At 43.3% G+C, this 24,330-nt stretch overlaps 2 protein-coding genes across 6 annotated transcripts in view; one reads left to right on the top strand and one right to left on the bottom strand.

Moving 5' to 3' along the window:
• LOC131288370 (protein krasavietz) overlaps positions 1-24,330 on the top strand; it is a 340,776-nt gene that overhangs the window by 268,595 nt on the left and 47,851 nt on the right. The gene's annotated exons all lie outside the window — the stretch shown is intronic.
• LOC131284565 (collagen alpha-1(III) chain) overlaps positions 1,382-24,330 on the bottom strand; it is a 45,903-nt gene continuing 22,954 nt past the window's right edge. The window contains exon 7 of the mRNA XM_058313427.1: positions 1,382-1,585. Within this exon, the coding sequence (XP_058169410.1) occupies positions 1,382-1,585 (204 nt within the window). The remainder of the gene's footprint in view (positions 1,586-24,330) is intronic.

Raw genomic sequence — 24,330 nt, 5'->3', positions numbered from 1 at the left:
TTGATGAGTTTGCCAAATGTTGTGCTATTGACACCAAACCATCAAAATAATTTATACAACTTTTTTTCTTTCAATTCAACTGAATATAGAAACAAAACAAAGCTTATTAAGATTCAATATTTTCCAGCGTCTTTATTCAACATACGGATTTGTTTTTATTACAGACATACGGCGTTTGTGATTGTTTCACTTTGCGCTCGAACCGTTTATTACACCGTTTATCATTTTTCCAGTACGGTTTTTCTCATTTCGATCTCGAACTATCAGACCATGCAACTAAGCCAAATACCTTTTACCCTCTCTGACACCCACTGCGCATTGCTCCGTTTTAGCATAACTTCACCATCTCTGTAGCTTGCGTTTTCCGATACCTTTTTATAATACTTTTATGTTATGGATTAATTTGAAGTTTTGAAGTGTAAAACTATGGCTAGCTCTTTTTACATCGTTCGTTTGCTATGTGGCGATTCGCTTCTTTATATTATTCCTTCACTTTTGTTTGCTCTAAATCGAAGTTTAAATAATCGCAAATTGCCTTTGAATGCTAATTTAACTCTATACTCTTTTTACAACGTTGCGCCATGCCATGTTTCTCGCGGAACATATTGACACTGGCACTACTGGGAAATCGTTACATGATCATAAAGCCTCAAAAACGAACCCGAAGGAATTGGAAACGCACCTCCAATTTGTACATCTCTTTATCATATTCCGAGAAGGGGGCATTTAAAACTTAATCAAAAGCATACCTAATAAATAATACCGATTTTGGTTGGAATGTCTCCGTTTCGGAAGTGGCTCTTTGCCTCCTTTGCAAGCTTCATCCTCCTGGCTTTCCACTTGATTGCGCCTAAACTTTGCGATTCTAGAGAGCGCATTTACTATCCTTTCTAGGTGATTTTGTGTGTTTTTTATGTACACTAAAGCCCACCAGTGCCAGTGGGATGGTTAAGAAAAAGTTCTACTCGATAATAGTTATATGCGTATCGCTAACGTACATACAGCTCTCATACATCAACACACCGCACTCGTTACATACATACATTTACATACCGCCGGTGAAAAAGTGACCTCAAAATGTGTATCACCTCCTTGACCGGTTGACGACGCGTTTAGACGACTTGTTTCTATCTTTCACAGTTTAGCACGGCGCGAGAGTCTAATAAAAACCGTGTGTTTTTTCCCATCTAATCATTTGCGGCTAAAACTAATAGGTAATAAATTCGATCTTTCTTTTCTTTCCGTGTTTTGCTTCGTTTATAATGCTTTACTTTTTACCAGCCCTCTCCCGACCGGACGGGACAAACTAACTCTTCCGACGCCTTCCGGAGTTGAGTTTGAAGCGTCGCCGGCCGAACATTTCTGCCACATCGCGTTGCCGCTAGTGGCGCATATCGTCCTCCATGCGGCAGCGCTTCCGCTGGCTGCTTCCGGTGTCGACCAGGTCGAGACTTTCGGTGTCGGAGTCCATCGGTTCGCTGCAGTCACCGTCACCATCACCCAGCTCCTCCTGTTTCCGCTTGGCCGTCGCCATTTCGGCCGCGTGCTTCTTGCGCCATTTTGTGCGCCGATTCTGGAACCACACCTGCGGAGGGGAAACGAGAGCAGAAGGGAGGGAACCAAGTTTAAGAAATTTTTCGTGAAACCGTTGGGATGATTTAGGAAATCTTAAAAATATTAACTCAATCATCAGTCATCATTGCACCGTTGAAAGTGAGACCATTTGAGGGTAACGCATCGTCGACCATGATCACGCCTTAATGATCATCACGCACCGTGCGTGACGGGTCCATCTGTCGGCCGACAATCGACCGGAAGTCTTAAGGGGTTGCCGCGCAAAGAACGGCACCGCTGCTCCAAAACTGACAACCCATCCAAATGGAGGCTCCATTCGGGCGGCTCCGGCCCGGTCGTATTCCTCTTCTTCCGTACGCCGATCATTATCGGTCTCATCAGCGTCATGTATCGGTAATCCGCTTAGCGTGAGCCGCCGCAGACGCAAAACATTTAGCGTCTTCGCATTTTGAGGCCGCAGAGTCAAAGTCTTGAGCCGCTTACGACACTCGTTTTGGGATGGTGGAACAACAAATGAGGAGCGAAGAAAACGTGGTTCAATGAAATTCCCATGCTTAAGGCAAAAAGAGGAAGGAGCCATAGCCATTATACATTGTACCTCTGAATTTTCAATAGTTTTACAGAAAATTTTAAACAACAAAAATGCATTCGTTCGCAGCAATCGCATCCCAATATTTGTGTTTCAAAAAACATATAAATTGGGCCTCAAATGTTGTACAAATTTCCACTGTAATATAAGAAATATCAGCGTTGTTTTTTTTCAATGAAAATCACAAACTGCAGCTGCAGTTGCAGTCGCCGCGATGCAACAGCCATCGATCAAATGTGGTGGAAAAACTTTTGAAATCTCCCATTATATTCCGCATATTCTCACGTTTGATGGTAGGATGAAGCCGGGATGGCGAAGAGAAACATTCTCGTGATGAGCTTGCACACGCTTCACCATTTCGAACAGTTTCCACCGTTTCGTAAACTGCAGCGTAACGAAAAAATACGGGAAAATGGTATGTAAATAAATACTCATTAATAATAAATTTTATCCCACATGCCACTTGATAGGGTTGGTATCGCTTTGTGGTGGTAAGGACGGGGGAGGAGACCATCGATCCTCTATCCTTCTTCGGCCTGTTAAGCCCCAATTCAACCCCAAAACTGACAGACGACAATGACGCTGACACACACACGCACGAGTAGCGCAGCGTAATGACAGTGACAATCGGTTTGATCTGTACTTTAGCCCTTCCCGGTGGCAGGTGCGACCGGCCTGGCGTACATGTGTATCGGTTACGAGACCTTGGATCCTGGTGGGGTTAGGGAGGATTTTGTGCGTACCGAGGAGAGAGAAGTAAAAAAGCGTCCATTGAGCATAATTAATCATCCTTCATGCAACTCGACGAAATGCCAGCCAAATGAAAAGCGAAAGAGACAGCGAGAAGGTGGAAAAGAGAGCACGAAAGAGAAAGAATTTACACAAACCGCGGAGGGGGAGGAAGTAAGTGTCCGCAGTGGCATCATCGGTCGGAAACTGAGCCGGCATTGGCATTAGCGGCCTTCCCGGGAGTTTCCACGTTTCCGTGGTTGGGGCTCGAGCGAGTGGGGCAGATTTCAATGATGAACAAACCGACAAATGAGTTCGTGCATCAAAGTGTGCGCACCGCCGCCATGATGCAAATGTGAACAAGGATCCGCACAATCGGCTAACCCGTTTGGCGGACACCGTTGGTGGACACCGTGGGTGGATTTCGACATTTTGAACACAGAGTAAACAATAATTAATTGAATGAGCATCTTTTGGTGATGGCCAACGCACGGTGCGCTGGTGAAAAGCTGACATTTGTAGTAGGTTGGTACGATAACATCAAGATATGGAAATAGTTTTTGTTTATTATGCACAACTGCAGAGCTCCACTAATCATTTGTATCGATCAAATGGTGGCTTGATTGTTGCAGCGTATTTTTGTCTTTATTGAGTTTTTATACCACGGGTTTATTTAATTGATTGTTTTTATTTTGGTTTTCTTCCTTTTTGAATTCCTTTATTCTTATTTTTACCGCTGAAAGTGTTTTATAAAACCTTATGGTTTTTATTTTTATTAAAAACATACATTTCATAATCATGATTTTTTGAATTCTCAAGTCTCTCAACATCCATTTCTGAACCATTATATCTTCTTACCATAATTTCTCTTCATTTTATACATGTTTTCCACCCTTTTTGAAAAATAAATTTCCTTCCGAATTCCCCTCCACAAGCACATAGGACGAAAAATTTAATTTAATTAAACTTGACACGTACGCGAACGTATCATCGATGACGCATGATGGCGTTGTTCGGCACTATGTTCGTTGTTCCACTGGTCTCAACCCAACGCACGCACTGTACGCAATATGATGCCGAAGCAGATCATTTTCTTATGATAGCTCAATGGCAACCAACGTTGTTGTTTGTAAGTGAAGGGTCCCCCAGTCGGAAGCGTTAGCCGGGAAGGTCCTATTCTTCAAAATGGAGTAGCCACAATTTTCGCCGAAAGTTTTACGACCGGTCTCGCCGTGGAGAGATGGCGTGTCGTTGTGAGTGCTTTGGATGGCAATCTTGAGTGATTGCAACTCGGGTGTTTGTTGTGCAGCACAAGAAAATACATGTAGTAAGGCTATCCGGGTCTGTGATCCACAAGAAAACGTCATGCACCACGGTTTTCATAGTAAGCCTTTTTCGACATCCGAGGGATGACCCTGACTTAATTGAGATGGATGGGAGGGAGTTTTACGATCGTTACGATTTAATCAAGTGTGATAACACGCGCGTCCCATTACCATTTCTTGCGTACGCTGTTGGAAAAACCGGACCGGTCGGAAAATATTTTCACTTGATAAACAATCCTTAGGCGGAATGTTCGACCCGTGTGGGTTGCTAAAAATTACTAACGATTGTTCCACGTTCATCCACATTTCCTCATTCCTTTCCCTTCCTATGAAGAATTCGCATTTCGCTTGGGGGTACTACACCGGCACTGCTAATTTTCTTCCATTATATCTAGATTACACCGTACACCTTGGGAATTCCTAGTCGCCCCACCACCTAGGGGTTGCGAATGACCATTAGCAAGGATAGCCAGAGAGAGAAAGAGGCGAGTGTAGCGATGTTTATGCTTAGCGATGTGGTCGGCCAGCTGCCGGACAAGTGCTCCCTGCACTCCAACACCTAATTAGTATGCAATGCATGGCCGGCGGCCAGAAAACGGTGCCATTTACATTTGCGCCACACAAGATCCACGCGACCACCCCGGTCCGGCCAGATGTATGTTTTAATTTACTAGCTGTAACACGTGCAATTATATACGCTGTGGCCGAGAAAGAAAGCTAAACTCCCACACTTCGTTCGAAAGTGACCATTCTCCTGGCAGAAAAAATAATACCAGAATCGTACAAGGTGGAAATCATGCAACCGAAATCAGATAAAAACATAAGGCACCATAACATAATTCTACATGCCGCTGCATTGTTTGGTCATTTGCCGAGATTGGGAGGCTTTCGTTGGAGAACGTAGCAGAGGGAGAGCGGGTGCTTGTTTTCCCTGCTGCAGCAACATATTCTTTCTCGACAATACCGGGGACCTGAAGTTCCTATACTTCTGGCAGCTCGGAAAGGCAGCGGAGCACTGATTTATATTAATTTAATCTCCATCCTTCGTTCCGATTTTCCCAACGACCGATCGAGCGGAGAAAGCAAACGAAACACATGTGGCACCGGAAGGAAAGCATGACTGGAACACACACACACACACATATGACTCGTACGGTACGAAACAATTCCTGGAGAGGATTAGGAGAGCGAAAAAAAAAGGAAATTGGGAAAAAATATCCGAGACCGAGGTTTGCACTTGTGAAAACGTCCCTTTTGGCCACAGTTGATCATCGTTTGCGCTCTCACTCTTTCTCGACGTAATTAAAGCTAATGTAATTAATTTCCCCCAGCCTACTGCCTCGTGGAGCCTTTGGCGTGCTGCGTCCTGTCGAATAAGTGAGCCATCTTTCCGGGGTTTTGTGGCATATTTCGGAGCAGGGGAAGCGAAAAACGCCGGTCGATAGGAAAACATCGTGTTTCCAAGTGCGCCCGTAGAGCATAATTATTACTTTTAAATGTGTGTTTATTAATGAAGATTCATTAATAATCGTCAGAAGAAATTAATTGGTGTCGGGGCAGGGATTCGAGCGCTTTTCACCAGTGCGTCAGGAGCGAAAGGAAAGGGAAAATGTTTTTGGGCAAAGTTTAGACTTTGAAGGATATCATTAGCCTTTTAGATGGTTATGTTTCTATCAAGTTGGTAGACTGTTAGATACTGTTTCGTATTGTTTTTATTGGGGTACTATCCTATGAAAAATAGATTTTTAATCCAATAATTATTCATCAAACACGCTGGCTACGAACTGACAATTTAAGAAAACAGAACACTGTTTAATTCCGAAATGGTTAAAGCGAATCCATTTTAATACCTACAGAACTTCATTTTTTAAAATACGACCGAAATGATCAACACTTTAATAAGAGAGGGTTTTCACAGGTTTTAGGAAATTGGAAATACAATAAACCAAAAAGGTCTCTTACAATGTAAAGATATCGCAATTTTAATCAAAACTCAAATTTAATTAAACTCGCTCTGCAATGATTCTCATGATGCCATCAAATGACAAAATAAAGCACCGAGCAACAATCAAGCGAACATTTTCGTCCAAACTTTCTCAAAGCTGCAAATATTCATTATGACGGCGTCCGTTCTTTTCATTCTGATTCTAACGTCATGGGAAAAACGATGATGGTAAACGATTTCTTTTTTTTTAATTACGCATTAACAGTTGTGCCGTTCGTGAGGGGAGAATGTGCTGATGGTGGTCAAAGAACAGCACCCAAGAAACCGTGCATAATCACGTTGGGCATAAAACAACGCAACAAACTCGCAATTACAAAGCGAGCTTCTCAATGGGTAGCGTGTTTTTTCATGTTGCGACATCTTTTTGCGTGATGTTTTGCTTTTAATTATGGAGCTATTATAATTTTTCCTTTTTCTTTCCCACTCTGCCGTGGAAAATCTAACTGGTAGAGATTTTCTCATTAAGTTTTATATCGTCCCAAAGCGTGCTCAACACAATGACATGGGAATCATAAGAGTTAAACATAAGGATTAGATTTTTGCTGGTCGAGAAAGACGAGTTGTAAAATGTTGTATTTGACCATTTTAAACGATATTTACAGAACAATATCTCTAAAAAACAAGTGAAAATTATCAATAATTTTCAAAACAACCTTCTTCTCATAAAATTATTCCTAACTTAGCAAGCAATACTCAAACTATAGCGGAAACCCATGCATATTTACTACATAGTAGCTATGCATAAAAAGACCATAAAAATGATTCAATTGCGCAGAACATAAAATTTACACGAAAAAGATAGAGCAAACCCAATTGCACACGGGCTTGAATGCAATCTTTCCCTTCTGTTTCTGCTGTTTGCTACCGTCATAAAACATGGAAGCGAACATTTCATTTACCCACGAACACACACACACAACCGTGCTAGTGAACCACTCCAATTCCGTTTTCCATTGGGTCCAATTGACCCCGCGAAACACATTCCTCCTTGCTCCGGGGTTGGCTCACATCATCCTCAAGGGAATCCTATCAATTTAATGCAAACACGCTAACCCACGGCTAGCTGTTCTTCCCTTCGCTTAAGCCGGCTCCAGCTTCCGGTTCGGAGTGAAAATAAACAACGGGTCGTAAAAAAAAAGATCCACTAGTCAGACTCCCATACGAACCAGCGGACTAAAACTGCACCGTATGTGTGCATTCATGAGTCAGCGTTCGAAACGTTACACATACCCACAACATACTACCGGGCGAAAAAACGTCGGGAAAAACGTCTTCAAAAACAACCAAACACTCCAACATCATATATGATGACCAATGGCAGAATGGTTGTCAGTCAGTGCGGAGCTCGGGAAAAAGAAAGAAAATGGTAGCGGCAATTGTTATTTTTTCCCTTTTCCAATGCTGTTTCGAAATGCCCCAAACCTTCGAGAGGGAAAATCATTTCATTGCAGTTCCATTTCTGCTGGCCGTTATTTTCCTCCAACGTTCCGAATGTAGTTGCTATCGGAATGGATAAATGCTGTGGCCGGCGCTTCGGGACGGAGGCAGCCATAGCATTCCCTCCCCGCCAGCACTTCCTCCATCAAGCGACCATCCCTTGCTGGTCGTTGTTTCAATTTATTCCACTCGAAATTTCGATCAAGATATGCACCGAATTTTAATTGGTTTATTGCTCTTCATTCCGGGCTGCCGGACTTTTTGCACTCACTCGTGTTTGTGCAACGGATCCTCGGTGGATATGTGTGTATGTGTTTGTATGTGGGAGCAAGAGAATCATGGAGCTTGCGAAATGTTTTTTCCCCTTTTCGTACGCCCGTTTCGCAGAGGGCGATAAGCAAGGACGACGATGATGGCAATGGTGGTCGTCCTTTTGCATTGTGTTCAGCTCTTCAGCTCAGCCGTAAGGCTTGCGGTTCCGGCCAGTGCCATTGCCATTTCTCGCCAGTTGTTTCTAAATCGTTATTCATTTTTATTAACGATGACTTATTCGATCACGATATGCATCCCGTGCGGCGATCATGTCCCACCGTTGGTGGACACTTTTATCCGAGGCTTTTAATATTGTTTTCCCAAACCAGCAGCAGCAGCCGAAGGATTCTTTGTGTGATGTTTTATCGACTTTCTTTTTCCTTCATTCGTTTTGTTTGTCCATTGGGTTGATATCCGACTTTTCCCGAAAAAAAAAGACGACGGTCATCGATTTGCATCATGTTTCACATGGCACCGACGGAACGACCACAATATTATGCAATTGTAAAAATTGAAATCCATTTTCCGATATTTTCGAAGATAGAATAAATCAAGGCGAGTTGCAATAAGCAACCCGGAACGGGCACATGCAGTGGCAACGAAACGACGCTACACACATTTGTTATGCCAATATCAATTTTCTGGCAGAAGCATTTCAATTCCGTGCCTTTTGGGTCTGTGGTCGTAACCTTTTGGGTATGGAATGTATGTTGCTATAGATTAAGGTTTTAAGAATAAGCGATTCATAAAGTATAAAGAGAACAACATTACTTACTACACTGCGAAAAGGATTCAGTTGTCTTTGGAAAAATAAATACTATTTAGCTTTATGTACTGGATGTTTTACCTTAAAAATCTCTAGTTTTTCATTTCGTAACTTGGTATGCTTGCGATGATCATCTACATTTTAATTACGGTCGCGTCTAAAGTTGCGCTTGGTAATGAGAAACAACTGTACAACAGAAAGAAAACGGAACCCAAGGCGTAATTTGTTCTTTTGTTTTTAACTGTTCCACACCTTCCGAGAAGTCGTACTGACTCAAAGAAAATAATTATGATTTCTGTTTTATGAATTGTATCAAATGAGATTAAAAGTAAAAAAAAGAAAGAGATGAAAACCATCAACTGGACTTACGAACGAACGCTAAAAGTCTTAAATGATAAACCGTCCCAACTCGCGCGGAAAAATATAGCAATAAGCATCCCTGTCTTATTTGTGTAACAAAGGTAGAGAGGATTGAGGGAAAAAGATCCTTTCTGCACCATAACCCTTTTTGGTTCGTTTTTACGAGTCCTACTATCAGCGTGCAGTCTGACGCTTGATGATATTTTTTTCTCCACTTAACGTCCGCTTTGTTTCGATGTTGTTGTTTTTTTCTTCTTCATTTTTTCTAAGCGGTGTCTCATAAAGCAAAAAAGGATACGGACTCGCCATCGGGTGCCATCGTGAAAGCAAATTATTATGACTAGCAAACGGACGATAAAAAGGGACACCGTTCGGGCCCTCGGGGGGTGACTGTCACCCGGGCGAAAAAGGAGGCGCCCGCAAGCAGTTGGACGAATTTTAATTAAAATATCCTTTCTGTCCTGGGCGCATCCTCCCCGACGGAGACGACGCTGGTCAACGTCCCCAAAGAGGACGGGGTAGTTTTAAAGATTGTGGTTTGCTCGCGTATCAAGATGCTTCCACAGACCAAATCTCTCTGTTTGACTTTGTGCCTAAGGCAGTGGCACAGCGGCAGCGTCTTCGACGATTGTTGCGGTTTATAATCCGGCACGCGAGGTGTATCAATTCCGCATCCTGCGGTCAACCTGCTTGGCTCGGCATTCGTCTCACTAATTTGAAACTTAACAGCTTTCCAAAAGCAAACAAACCAACCGAGATCAGCTGCTTGACAACTGCAATCGGTTCCAAGTTGCGGTTTTGAAGCGATGAAGAGGAGAATTTTCATTGGAATGTGGTCAATAATTGGAAGTAGCCAGTTTTCAACCAGAAGATTGTTTACTTAGCCTCGAAAAAGATGAGATAATAGGGTGGTCGAGTTTAAAACGATTTCAGTTTTACTAAGTCTATGCGGGTGAGTCTTTTAGAGTTATACAAGTTAATTTAAGTTGAAGGTAAATTTTTAAAACTATCAAAATATATATTTTCAAAAAATACATTTAAACATGAAAATGAAATAAAGCAATAAAGTTAACGACAGAAACAAAACACTAACGTAATGGTGCGTCGCTGAATAAAACAAAAATACGAACGAACATACATCGAAAAGTATTTCCATTTACCGACAGAACGATTATTGCTCCCAAATAATACACCGCATCGGTATATTTATGGCCTTCCAGAGTAACATGGAAATAAACCAAGCCCCGCAACAGTTAACTCCAAATCATGTAGAACGTAGTCCGCCCAACCTGACACCCGCACGCACCAATACCAGTACCAGCAGTAGGCAAGCAGTACGCCCCAACACCCACCCCGGAAACGCAAACAATAATGGTCCACCCAACCTCCCTCGTGAAGCGCGCGAGTGAGTGTGCGCGTGCTCACACTTGTAAAACATCACAATCTTACAAATTTCTCCCATTGTACAACATCCTGTCGACATCCGTCTTGGCTGTCGGGCTCATCGGTTGTGCAGATCCGGTGCTTTCCGTTCCAAGAATGGCCGCTTTTCCACCGCTTTGTCCTTTCTTTTGTTCGCGCGGGCGCAAAAGACGCTGGACGGTTTTTCTTTCCATTCCCTTTCGTGAGCCCCCTGTCGGGAGGGCGTGCGACGCGTCGATTTGATGAACATTTTCCCGGATGTGAGGGGAGTGGAAAAACTCGACTATCGACTCGCCTGGCGCTCCTGCGTTATGATGTGATAAGGATGAAGCCACTGCAGTGCGGGATTTTCACTATTTTGAGGATTGTTTATTAGTTTTGCACACAGGTTTTGGAAATCCATTTCAATGCTAAGTGTTGTTCTCAACATTATTAAATGTGTAATTTTTAGTTAAGAAAGAATTTAAGTTTCATTTATGGAGCTTTAGACCCATCCTTAACAAGATCTTGTACGTTTGTAAAATGGTACAAATCGTATCAAACAGTAAAATTTTGTTTTAAAATATCGAAAGTTCTCCCCATCCTCCACATAGTTTTCCTAACAACTGCCTTTGCCTTTTCCTTTCTTCCGCAACCTGACAGCTTGAAAAATGTTCGACATGAATCTCGGAAAACTTTACACCTGTTCACGGTGTATTCACGTCGGTCGTGCACCGTTGGTGACGATGGGTGGCAGGAAAACACACAATCAAATACGCCCCCAAAACCGGCTGGCAATCGGAAAACATTATCGTTCTGCCGGGAAATGTGGCTCGAACCGCACGAACGTCGAATGTCGCGCCGATAAACCAGCGGTGCCGTCTGTTACATAATTTGTCTTCGCGTTTTTCCGTTCGCGTGGTGGAAAAGAAAAGCCGTGGTACAGCCGTGGGTTACAGGCAGGACATTATCGCAGGCAAATGCTGTATGAAGAATTGTGCTGATTGAGCTACGAAGAGGTGGGAAAAGTGTGAAACATTATGGGACGCTTTTTTGAGTCGTTTGAGTACGTTTAAGTTTGATATAAGTGAAAGAAAAAGTTTTCTATTTGATTTTTAACTGACTAGTTGATTTAAGGTGCTTTAATATCACACACCTTGAATCATTTTCTTAAAGCTATTTCTTCTATGATAAATTTATTTGATGTACCATATAATAAAAGTAAGAAAAATACATTCGTTACGATATACAGATTGGCATCTTCACAAACTTCCATTTAAAGCTTGACATAATTCCAAAACTGTCTATCACATTACAGTACCGCAAGTCTAAGAAGAAGCATTTCAAGCCATCCAAACTTATCCTCCATCAGCCATCGAACGATTGAGCAATCCCGGGACTTCCGGGAAAGTTTTACGCCCACATTAATGTGCGCAAAGTAAAAACATGCCAACTTTCATACGCTTGCCCGGCAAAACCGATTTCGGTCTCGCTCTCGAGGGGAATGAGGCGGAGAAAATTAGATCACCAAAAGCGATGAAATGTAATTGAAAAGACACAAACTTTTGCGCCGGGCGTACTTTGGAAAATTGCACAGACAAAATGGCAGCATCCGCTCGGGGGCGATTCAAGATCATCATCATCATCATCTTCATCGTTTTCGTTTCGTTTCGGGGCAGGGCGGGACGGTCGAATGGCTGGTGGGTGGGAAAATTTTAAACGCAATATAATGCACCATCGAAGTTTTTCGTCCTTGCGCTGCTGGATGTTTTGAACGAGGATGCGAACAAATGGACGCGGAAGGCATCTTCGAACGGTTACGATTTCTGACCAACTTTTCGTAACACTCGCCGAACGCCAAGTCACTCTGGGGACGCATGAAAAAATGGGAAACTAAAACACACCACACGCAAATAACCCTCCCGAGACGATGACCCATCTTATCGAAGGCCAATTCGTCCGGTTTAAAAATGCCTGCGACGGTGCGATTCGGTTTTGCTTTTTTCTTCTCTGGCTGCGGTTGGCCGCGCATAAAAAGCCAATTTTAAAACATTGACTTTTTATTGCCACCCGGAGAGCCACGGAGGTGCCGCTTATCGTCCATTTATTCCTCCCGTTGATAATAATCATCCGCCAACCCCGCTTTTGCGAGGGTTTGGACATGGTTCCGGCACAAGACGTCATTCGTCCTTATTTTTGTGTGGCTTGCTTTCGCCTTTTTTTCTCATCGCCAGTCGTCACCGTTGTCCTAAATTGATCCGGGACTATCAGCTCGCAAATAAATCGCTTGTGTTATTTTATCTTTCCGGTCCTCCGAAAACGGCTTTAAAACGACTGCGAGGACAACAACAGCCGGGCGTGTTGAAGTCGAGGGATCAGGACGCTTTTAAGTTCATTTCGTTGGTGTAACGATTGGTCTTAACGCATTTTAAAATAACAACATTGACACACGTGCTGGTCGCCTGCGGAACCACGGCATATACCACGTGTTAACGGGATGAGATATGCACCCTCCGATTCATGTTGGCCAATGAATGGTGGATTAGCAAGGCATAACACTTGTGAGGACAGTTTCCCAGCGGTTTTGCACAATGCAGTGGAAAACATGTGCACACTTTTCAGATAAACATTGCAAACGCTCGGGAGATAATATGCTCGCATAATTTTTATTTACCATTAAATGTTTCGACCGTATAAAATGTAGTTTTGACTTGGTTTTGGTGTTAGCAAACTCGGTTACATGTAAAAATGTTTTCATATCTGATGATCAAAAACCTGAAACAAATATAAAACACGAAGAAAACATTGTAAAACAAGGATTATTCATGGGCTTCAGTCAATTAGATCAACCCACTGTGAAATCTTCCTAGAAAATCTCAACATCACAATACTGATGTTCTCACGACCAACGGGACCAACTCTAGACATCTATTTACGGTGGAAACGATGGAAAATAAATGCCAAAAGTGGCGATAACCACCGGGTAGACATCGTTTTCCACACAAACACAAACGACGCAGCAAGACAACGATGATGAGGTTTACCGGCGATAAGGATGATTATTGTTTCCCGGGTGTCCATGTCGGAAAAATGGACAGTCCGTAGCGAATGAGCCTCGTTTAGATTTTTGGAAGGTGGTGGAAGGAACTGTCTCAGCATGTTCACTTGTCCACTGTTGGGCCTGAATTGGAACGTGAAATCCATAGATGGAACGCCGTCCAATTCGGCACGCACAAAGCCAATTGCGCCCCCAGCGAACTAATGATGACGACTAATGATGATCTCGTGAGTGCTGTATCTTTGACGACTTTTGGTCGCTCCAATGCCTAGTTGGACCTTCTTCTAGCTCTTCATTGGTCGACCAACGTATTTTGCGACGCTTGGACGTCCTTTACGGGTACGTCGAATTTGCATTTGTGCCCAGCACGAGTGTTTCCGGTTTTTAGGAAGCTAATTATTGCGTCAAACGAACCACGTTCGATCGGTTGGTGAGCCACTTTTAGACAGTTTTCCGACGCACGGCGACTGCATCAATGCAGATGCAGTCCTTTTTGGCAGCGCGATTGGTGCCGTGGCAATAAATGATGATCTTGTGCCGTCCTTTCGCGCTCATCACAATTTCGAACCGGGTGGAAAACCATCGAAAAAGCCGTTCTCATCGGCCGCCACCGAAGTCTCGTACGGGAAAAACGAATCGTATCTCCCTCCGTACCCACATCGGGCGTTTGAATATTGATGAGATTTTATTGAGTAAACGCTCGAAGGATTGTTTTAACACTGGGCAGCACCTTTCTCAGCGTGTTTGCAGGGGAAGGGCGATGCTTGGCCACGTTCCGTGGAGGCTCTCGAGGTGCAGACAGCGTGATTTATGGTTCGGTGACCGGTGGATTGAGTTGTTAAAAGACGACGGCCACGAACCACGCCAGCGACCACTCTATCGACAACGTCGACTGACATGATGCGGGAGTCGATAATCAATAGTGTTGAGTGCCGATTGAAAGTGTGCTATCAATTGAGTAATCTTGAAGCGTATTTTTTCAGGAATCTACATGAAATTGTGCTGAGTTGTAAATTGTTTGCTGTTTGCGATGAGCAGTTGGGATTAAAAGATTTCATTTTGAACATGAGAACAGGGAGAGTTTGGTTTGAAATTTGTCAATTTAATTCATACGTAAATTTTTTTATATATTTTTTTTAATTTCTATACATCAACACTTTATGTTTTGAAGCTCTTTTTCTAGCTAAAATGGATTCAAAAGTTTCATTTTTTTATTTATTGTTTCCTCCGCTCATGTGAACATCTAGTTAAGCTTTCATTCTGGTTCATGTATTTCAACAAAACTATTATTGAGTCCAGCTTCTAAAAGTTGTCGGAATAGAATAGCATCGTTAGAGTGTTCCTCCCTCATGCCAAACTCACCAAATACTTGCATCATCATGGACGCATTTCTCTCGAGCGAAGAAAGTGGTCTTTTCCGTCGAACTGATCCGCACGGCTAATTCAATTGACTTCTCATCTAATTCGATAAAGAACCTTGAAAAATCACTTCCAACCCCACGCAGCCCGAGCTTGGGCGAGCGCACTTTACACATTCCGCACCATTTAGCAGCCAACCCCTCCGGCGCGGAGTCACGGCACGGCATCATCATCCACATCATCGTCGTCGGCGTCAGTTTCCCTCGAATTTTCCCCGGGTCACAATTTAATAAAGGGATCGTTTAGCTAAATTAAATCTAACAACAGTGCAACCATTCAACCCCCTGTCCGCGTGAACGGCTCGAGGGCGATGTTGCTGTCGCTACATTTCGACCCCTTCCGTCCGTGAGCTATTTTCCCCTCCGATTAGGGAGGTACTGAATTTCCACCACCGGAGCGGCGCGAGGCCGGCGTGCGGTGTGCCTCAAAATCGTGACAGGATGTTTGAGTTCATTTCAATCGGTGTGACTTTTCCGAACGGGGGAACACACTGGAGCACACACACATGAGTAGAGTTACGCTTTTCCGAAGTGACCGGTGTCGGATGCTTTCTCCAAGTGTGTGTGTGTGTCAAACAATTATCCCCATCCAGTCGAGGCAACCATGTAAGCCGGTCGATTTTTCACTACGAGCCTACCCGAATGGCTGTCAAAAGGTTGGAATGGAACGATTTCCCGGCGTCGATGTTTGCAGCCCGAGGCAAACAAACGGCCCCTACGATGTTTTCCCCCGGCCAGAAAACGTTTCCCAGCCCTCGAGGGTGATCCGGAGCGGTGTTTGTATGTCATAAATTAAAAACGATTTATCGGAAATTAGGGCGATAACAGGGAAGTGCTCGGTTACCATCCCCCGGGGTGGGCAGTGAAAGTGACTTCCTGGTGGCGTGAAAAGCCCAAAGCCAGCAGGTGGACGATCCGAACGAGCGATGGTTGGCAAATAAAATCCTTCTCATCTACTTAATTAAACACAGCGCCATTCGTGGCTGCATGTGCGCCGTTTGAACGTGGAAACCGTGCTATATATTTATGGCAAGGAACAGCTAACGGTTCACAAACACATACACATTGCGAGTGGGTCTCCTTTCGGACCTCCATGCCATGGCTGGCAGCGATTCCGAGGTGGCAGCATTCCGTCCGAAAGATCGACTCGCGCGTACCATCGTGGACAAATAGTTTAATCATTATTTATGAGTGACTTGATTTCTTTATCCTCGCTCCCTCGAGCGCATTCCGGCTCCGGAACGTTCTCTCCGTGAAAACCGAGCAGCGAGACTCGGCTGGAAATGTAGGTTTTTCACTTCTGTAGGCCGTGTCTAGCGTTGTTTGCGTATGGTGTTTGAAACTCTTATGACCAAAGCGTACACAAACGGAAGAGTAACACAAAGCAAATGGCAACCAATGGCTAAGCTTTCGGAATGGGGTACTCAAATGTGATTACATTGTTTTTCCTGTAGAAGGTTTGCACAATTTCTGTAGAGATATCTTGATGAAATAGTTAACAACATGTTCAACTTTATCATTCTCCCTTTTTTGTCATAAAATCTTATTTAATGAAAAGGACAGATACAAATAACTTGCATACTCTTAGCCAACATTTACAAGAACACTTGTTTACGGGCATTCGAAGCTGACTGCAATTTCAATGGTCAGCAAAGACTGTCCAATGGATCATGCCCGACCAAGTCTAATGTATGCCCGTAACCGGGCTTTCGAGAAAGCGGTGGAACGAGTTCCCACTCGCTGGCGGCCACCAGCGTTTCAGATCACAATAAAGCGTCTGGATGTCCTAAATTTCAACCATTCGATTCGTGTGCCATTTTGCAAGCTGCTAGAAGGTCGCTTCTAAATTGCACCCACACATGAAATAAACCGTTCCGTTGGCTCACCACCGCCCGTGAAAGTATTTACATAAATGCTTACAAAGTACTTTGGATGAAATACATTGAATCCCATCAGTGCGCACAGATGCAACAGATTTGTGCCCCCGACCGGACCGCCCGACAAAGTTAGTTTGACTTTTATTGAATCGATCGTATGTTTTACGTGCGTCCGCTCTGTTGAAGCTATGTTTTCATACGTTCGCAAACGGTTCGTAGCCATTTTATGTCGAGCGACAAGTTTGTTGCATATAACACACAGTTTATTCTACTGAATGGTTTAGATTTTCAGACTTTATTTAAAAAGTATATTTAAAGTATTTAAATGTCTACTAAAAATAATATTAATTGCATTCGATCATATAAATGCAAATTAAGGAATGACATGTAACAACTTAACGTAATTCAACGTTGATGACGTAAGCAGGTGCGAACATTTGTCGGAAATTTTCAAGATTGCATGTGATATTATTAATTCCTTGAACGGAATACTTATCATCATACGTTTTTGTTTCTGGAAAAAAGTGCACAAATCGATCAAAAAAATAATCCCTCCCGCCCCATGTGCCAAAATAATGCGACAAGGAGATTAACAGGAAACCGTAACAGACACTCCCAAGAAAAACGACGCACAAAAAAGAACACTGCCCGAGAAAAACAACAACAAACAAGAACACAGACCAAGAACGCCAGCGGCCGTCATTTCCTAACGAGGCTTAAATTGAATTCTGCATTCTAATATTCAAGATTTATGTGGAATTATTTCCGGATTATGAACGCATATGTTACAATAAACACCCTCTCTTGATGATGATGATGCTCAGTGCGTCGGCCGGCCAGGAACCCACCGCCGCCGTGGGTGAGTGAAAGAGAAAACGATTTTTCCGACCCTTTTCCCCTCGAACACACGACCAACTCGCACCGTTAGGTGAAAAATGTTACTTTATTATTTTCCCTCTTTATCTAGCGCTTTGATGGTGTGCGATTACGCCGGGCGAACAGTTCACTTTTTGCACCTTGCCTTACGTCACTGAGAGAAGACGGGTGGAAAACGATGGAAGTGGGAAGGGGAACCATGTGCTTTGAACGAAAAGGCAAAAAAGAAGGAAAATCAAACCCACCAACGTGTGCCATCAGCTGCTCGGGCCGTGAAGTTTATCCAAAAGATTTTATGTTGCTCCGTTCTATGGCCGAATTTTCAGCATCATCATTAATATCCGAACCAAACGGGGCCCCTGTCGGACCGTCACCTCAAAACCTCCCTCACTCGTTCAGCATAATCACCATAATCATGCTCCCTAGCGCCTCCATCAACGCCTCACCACACCGACGGCCAACACATGGGGTCAAGCTGTCCCGGAACGGGGCCGGAAAAGGTCGGAGGCAATAATTATTGAAAGTTTTAATACACAATTTACAAATTTTAATATTGAGCAAGTGAATATTTTCCATCGCCTCGCCACCCAACGGCTGGTACCGAGAGCCTTTCTTTACGATGTTGGAACCATATCTTACGGGTTAGGAGTAGCGCGGGTGGGCTGGAGGGTGGAAGGTTGGCATCAGATGTTTCTCCTCACTTTTCGTCGGACCGAGTCTGCCGAATAAAACCTTAGCATGGTATTAATCCAATCGTCTCGGACGAGAGGTTGCTATTCGCTTATTTCATTAGCTCGTGATACTCGTGTTCCGGTGGCCTTTATTCCTTTTACAATATTTTTAAGTAGGACTCTCCACGTCCGGCAAGATTTGGGGACACCACGCGCAGCCCTGATGAGGTGAGTGATTGTAATAAAATTTATAACGATTTGCGCCTGCATGTTTTCGCTCGTAAACAAGCTGATTATTGTACGAATATTGTGCGATTAAACGAGTCCTACTTTCATGCGGTTCTGGTGACTCATTGACTCTGTTCCAAGTGCATTGGACGGGGAATTTAATTGCTGATTTCATTACTTGTGCAAAGTGAAACATAATGTTTTGGGCGATGAAGAGAAATTCATAATTCCTTTTCCCGATTTTATAGTCCTTGGGTAATAGACTCTCAAAATCGAGAGATTGCTTTTAAGGAAATCTTCTAATTAAAGTAACAGGTCGATCCATTTTATAGTACCTTTTTATTGGTTGTATTGTTTGTAACTATTACTTAATCCTCTCTGAGCAGAAACACTGAAATTACGCCCATTCTTTTATTTCATGTTAAAAGTAAATAGTTTACCACGAAAAGTAAATAGTTTACCATTATTGTATTGTATTGAAATTGTTTCTTTTTCGCAAATGCTTCAAATATCTTCCGTGGAACAACACTATACTCGATTATTTGTTTTCGAAACATTCGAACTAGTCGTTGCAATCACAAAAGATTTGTTACATAATTAATTCCAATATTGACAAAATTTCCTTCCAAACGAGTATCATTCATTCAACGTGATCAACCGTTTCTACATAATATCTACTAAAAGAAATTGCTGCGACATCGATGGATGGATCGATAATGGCGAGCAACGGAAACGAAAGCAACAAACAAGGAAGATGCAATCGATAACGAGCAATCGGTAACGCATCACTTCGACTTTATCAGCAGAAATGTAATAGATTATCATGGGATATTGATTCCGTTTTCTCCGAACTTTTATGTCACGAAGCGGCAGGGGCATGTGTGCGTAAGGCACCAATACGAACAAGGAAAGGATCGTTTGCCGTACGCCTGAATGCCAATCAAATGGCGATGAGGGACAATTTTTTAAGAGCTTGTTTTAGTACATCGTTTTTGTTTCTCTTTCTTTATGCTCATAAGATTTCCTCCACGTCGAAATTCCTTTAGCCAAAGGAAGAAGAGAGCTCCTCTCAAGGCCGCCCAAAAAGGGGAAAACAGACAGGACTGCCCCTAAAAACTCACGGCCGGGGAATTATGGGCGTATGGTGTTCGTTTTTCTTTAGCTTAATGTTTAGTCGATTTTATGAATTGCTATCAAAACGATATCTTTGATCGTGAAAATTTACGGCTTCACGATTGCCGGTCGGAGCCAGATTCTTCCCCCCGGTTCCTTCATCGCTCGCATTGGTCGGTCATTTTCAGTCGGTCCGTCGTTCACTCCAGGCCCTTCAGATGCGCCAAATGTGTATTGGCCGATTGATTCGGGCTGTAAAATCAACGCCGTGCGCTTCGCCCGAACAAGACCTTTGGCACATTAAAAACTTCTTAAAGTATCCTAGCCAGAACGAATGACACTCGCGAAGGGCGAGTTTGGAACCAGCGAGTCCTTGTCTGTCTTGTGCTGGAGAGGAATTTTTACAACACCCACCGTTCAAAGGGACCCCTGGGCCATGTGACCGGTTTATGACGAGCGTTGCTCGTTCTTACCTCCTTTATACTGCGTGGTGTCTTCAAGAAAATGGAAGAAACTGACTCGGCACGGCTCGCGAGCGCAGCAACTGAAGCGGCGAGGCACAGGTTGATGGATTCCAACGAGCGTTCGATTTATGGTCGTTTTCAAATTGATTTTTCCGCAATCACCTTAACTCGAGAGAGAGCGAGACGGAGAGTGAGAAAACTGAGGGAATGGTTGGTATTGAGCAAACTTTATGACCTTTTATTGCACGGTCACGGCTGCGGGCGCGAAGGCTTCGTCGTCGATTGACCCTCGGTTAGCGGGAATGCAATGCGGTTACAAACGTTACTTTACCGATTGATCGGTTCGAATAGGTTTGATTGATATATGATGAGGCTCATCGTATCGCTCGATGGTCATAAAATCATTCCTGCTAGACACGGTTTGTGTGAAGAGACGAAACCCTTTCCAAAAAGCTCTAAACACGATGGAAGATCTCTGCGCAGCACGAGAAAGGAATGGTTTTTGAAACGATCGTCTCGATCTTCATAACTTACGATTTGATTTAATCGATCTTTATTGTATCTTTTTAGAGGTAGATAAAGGCATAAAACAAAATTGAGAAAAATAACATGCATATTCGCCAATAAAACCTTGCCACCTCTCCTCGTCTCCTCCTCCTTGTTGCAGAAAAACGTCGCTTATTGATTTGTCGTGTTCCATCAGCACTCAATCGCTCGCGTATCGCTCATTTGTGGCCCAAGATCGACGCGATGGGAAAAAGTGATATGCAAAATAATAAAAGAAGATACCATTCTCGACACGACACTGCGAAATATCGCTTAACGGCTGGCGCCTGCATTAATCGTATTCACCTGATACGACGCACGATGGAAGAGTTCGGTAAGCTTTAAAATCGATGACGCAGCTATTGCTTTTATAGAAACGGTATTAAGCGAAAAGATGAATTTTATGTGGCTGAAATGAATTAACTACATTCGTCGTCATGGGTTTTATAGCGCACTTATTAATCGCTTAAAAACAACAGGTTAAAAGCATCATATCGCTTTAATGATCTTCAGTTGGTTCATCTTAGATTGTATCCTTTATTAGGAGATTGAATCTTTTCCAGTTACATATTTTTTAAACAAACTGAAAAATATATATGATTTAGTAATTCGACTGCTTGTGCTTTTAAGGAGTCTTACGTCAACCCTTTCTTCTTTGAATCGGTCAATCCCCCCATACATTCGCGTCCATGGTTATCTTTAAAGGGTTTACACAATCTTGTGAAAAGGAACACCAAAAACTCCAAACCTTTATTCATCCAAGAGGGTTTAAGCGCTTTGCTCTGTAATTATCATTTTAATTGCTATTAAATCCTACTGGTCTGAATTTTATCTGATTGGTAATCTTCATGCTAAATAGTCATCCCCAAAATTAGCAGTCAGGTCCGATGGATTGAGAAATGGGATGATAAAAAAATGCCTAGAAAACCTCATCAAGAGGGCCTTTACCAAGGCAATTCCAAAAGTTATACCGGATAGAGTAAGCTTCCTGCTGATGAAACTATTTTTTCGACTGTTTTGAGTTGGAAACAGTGGAGGGAGAATGCGATAGGCCTACAATCCGCTCACCCAGCGACAGTTTGAGACGCCGTAACGAAAGGCTTTAATGGGATTTTGATTGAATCTATTAAACTTTTGTTGTGTGCAACCGAATGAACCACCCCGAGAACAAGTTCCAACGCATGGATTTCCTTCAAAAGTGCCTTTCCGGCGACGATTCCCCGCGTTACCGTGGGCCGGAATTAAGTGTGACTTTTCCCGGGAACCTGGAATGGTAGGGCGGGGTTGCGACCACCTCGTAATAGACCGTGACAAATGAACAATCCCGAATGCGGGCTTACGAGCTTCAGCGTCCTTGCGCCGCGGCCAAACCGACCGAAGGGTGACACGAACCCGTTCCGAGGGAAAGGATGGATGATGAGACCGAAGGATGCGGTAACTGACACCGCTCGTCAGAGAGGGTCGGAAGTTATTTTCGGTAATTTGCATTACAAAAATGCCTTTCCCTTGTGCGACGCGCTCGATGGCGGTTTGGAAATTAGGAAGTGATTAGCCATGTTTTGAGTCAACTCATGTTTTCTGCCGGCAGAGGTATGACTAACTGATTTGGGTTTTCGTTTTTCCTCGCGAAGGGTTTTTGCCCCTGACTGTTTCCGGGGAAATTGTCAACGCTTTGATCGATCGTTCTTATTGGTTCATGAAAGGTTTTAATAAAGGTCCAGTGACAAAAGAGGTATCATCTGATCTACATAGTCAAACTTACTTTGATTCCCATCAAATATGAGAAACAAAATAAAATATGGTTCAAAACCAGCTCATATGAAATAAAATAAAGGCATAAGGATTGTCTCCGAAATTCCAATTTTAATCAAATAAACTTGGAGTTGCAGAAAGGATTCTCTTTTTCTCAGATAAAATTATTATTACCAATGCAAAAAGCACCAGACAAAATATGGAATACATTTGTTTTGCGCACCTCCATATGCTTCCCACACTGCGTAGGTGGAACACGGAATCGTACCAAATAAAATTATTCCACACCAGTTTCAGAAAATCTGCTTCATTTCTCGCCTCTCCCGGCTCTTCCCACCGCAGGGCAAAACATGTGTACGTTAATTAATTTTCAACTGGAAAATATTAGCCACCAGCACCGGTACCCCCAAAGGATCTACCAACGAGCCTGCTGGGACGTAAGCTGATGGGGGTTTGCCTCATAGACGTGAGTTTCTACGTGGGAAATCGTGCGGACCTTTTTCCGAAAGGATTATCTACACATCGCGTATGCTTGCCGTAATTAAATTAGTATACTACGACCCGTCTTAATTGTTTTTACAATATTTACGTAAGGGTAAAGTCCCATCCGAGTGTTTGGAATCTTTCCTAAATGGAATGGAGAGGTAAAATAGAATGGTAGTTTTGAGAAAAGCTTCTTTGCCTTCCTTTTTAGTGTTTATGAAAAGTTATTACAAACTGAAGACAGCCGTATGCTTTTTTATAATTTGTGTGATCTTCTCAACAAATTTGGAAAATAGATTAAATATACCTTTTATAACCAAAAATCACATCAAAACTCTAGTCACTTTCTTTCTTGCTTTTCTTGCACTAAGATATGATTGTATTCAGTGTTTATAATTTCACTCAACACAACCAAATGATCCTACTGCGAAATACAGAAAGTAAAAGAACGCTCGAAACAACGACATTTTCAAGTCATTTCCCACCGGCAAGCAAACAAAACGCAGCAGTTTCCCTTGCGTGTGAAGCGTCGGCATTGTTGTCAAATTTTCCTTCATCACTCACGTGCACCCTTCGTCTTTTCTCGCTGCAAATTTCCATCGGAACACATGTAGTTAAATTAAGAGGGTATTTAGGGAAGATGATACGCTTTAAGCGCTTACCACGAGCGGGCCAAGGGTACGTTGCTCATCGAGCGCTCTCAAGGGAAACTGCGTGTGATTTTCCACCATCTCGCTTGCATCGACATGCTGCCGATTGCGCTGGCAGGAGGCGAGGAAAACTCCCCAGCCGAAATGTCGTCATTTTGTCTCCGGCGGGTGAAATGTTGACACGAAACTGGTGAACATGCGCCACACGACTCGACACCGGGTTCGTCGTCCCTTTTCGCCCTAGCCCCCCAATTAGGAAAATTGCATGATTATATAGAAGAGATATTCTACGGCGGGTATCCTAGACACGATTGCCGAGGGAGGGCGTGCGGAAAACACAGAACGACAGATTTGCATCGTGAAGCGAGTGAAAGGATACACGCCGCGAGTTCCAACGTGAAAGGGTCGACGTGGGATGGGAAAGCGATGGGCGGAACAAAGGATTTTCCCGGTTGGTGTTCATCTCCCATCCCAACTGGCACGTGCGTCGGGCGGATTTTCGTAACGGCGCGTTGTTTCGCCTTATTTTCGCACCACCGTTCCCAGCACTCGGGAGCGTCTGTTTTTGGGCCTTCGAGGCTGTTTGTTGACGAAACTATAGGATGTAAGTTAGTCTATTTTATTGCCCGTGACAAGAATTACATGAGCCAGGCTAAGGGAAAGTATTATAGACGAGTTGCGGGAAGCTGCTTTTC

Source organism: Anopheles ziemanni, chromosome 3, assembly GCF_943734765.1.
Source record: "Anopheles ziemanni chromosome 3, idAnoZiCoDA_A2_x.2, whole genome shotgun sequence".
In the NCBI taxonomy this organism is placed as follows: domain Eukaryota; kingdom Metazoa; phylum Arthropoda; class Insecta; order Diptera; family Culicidae; genus Anopheles; species Anopheles ziemanni.
Note: the sequence above shows the minus strand (reverse complement) of the source record. Positions and strands in the feature narration are given on the sequence as shown.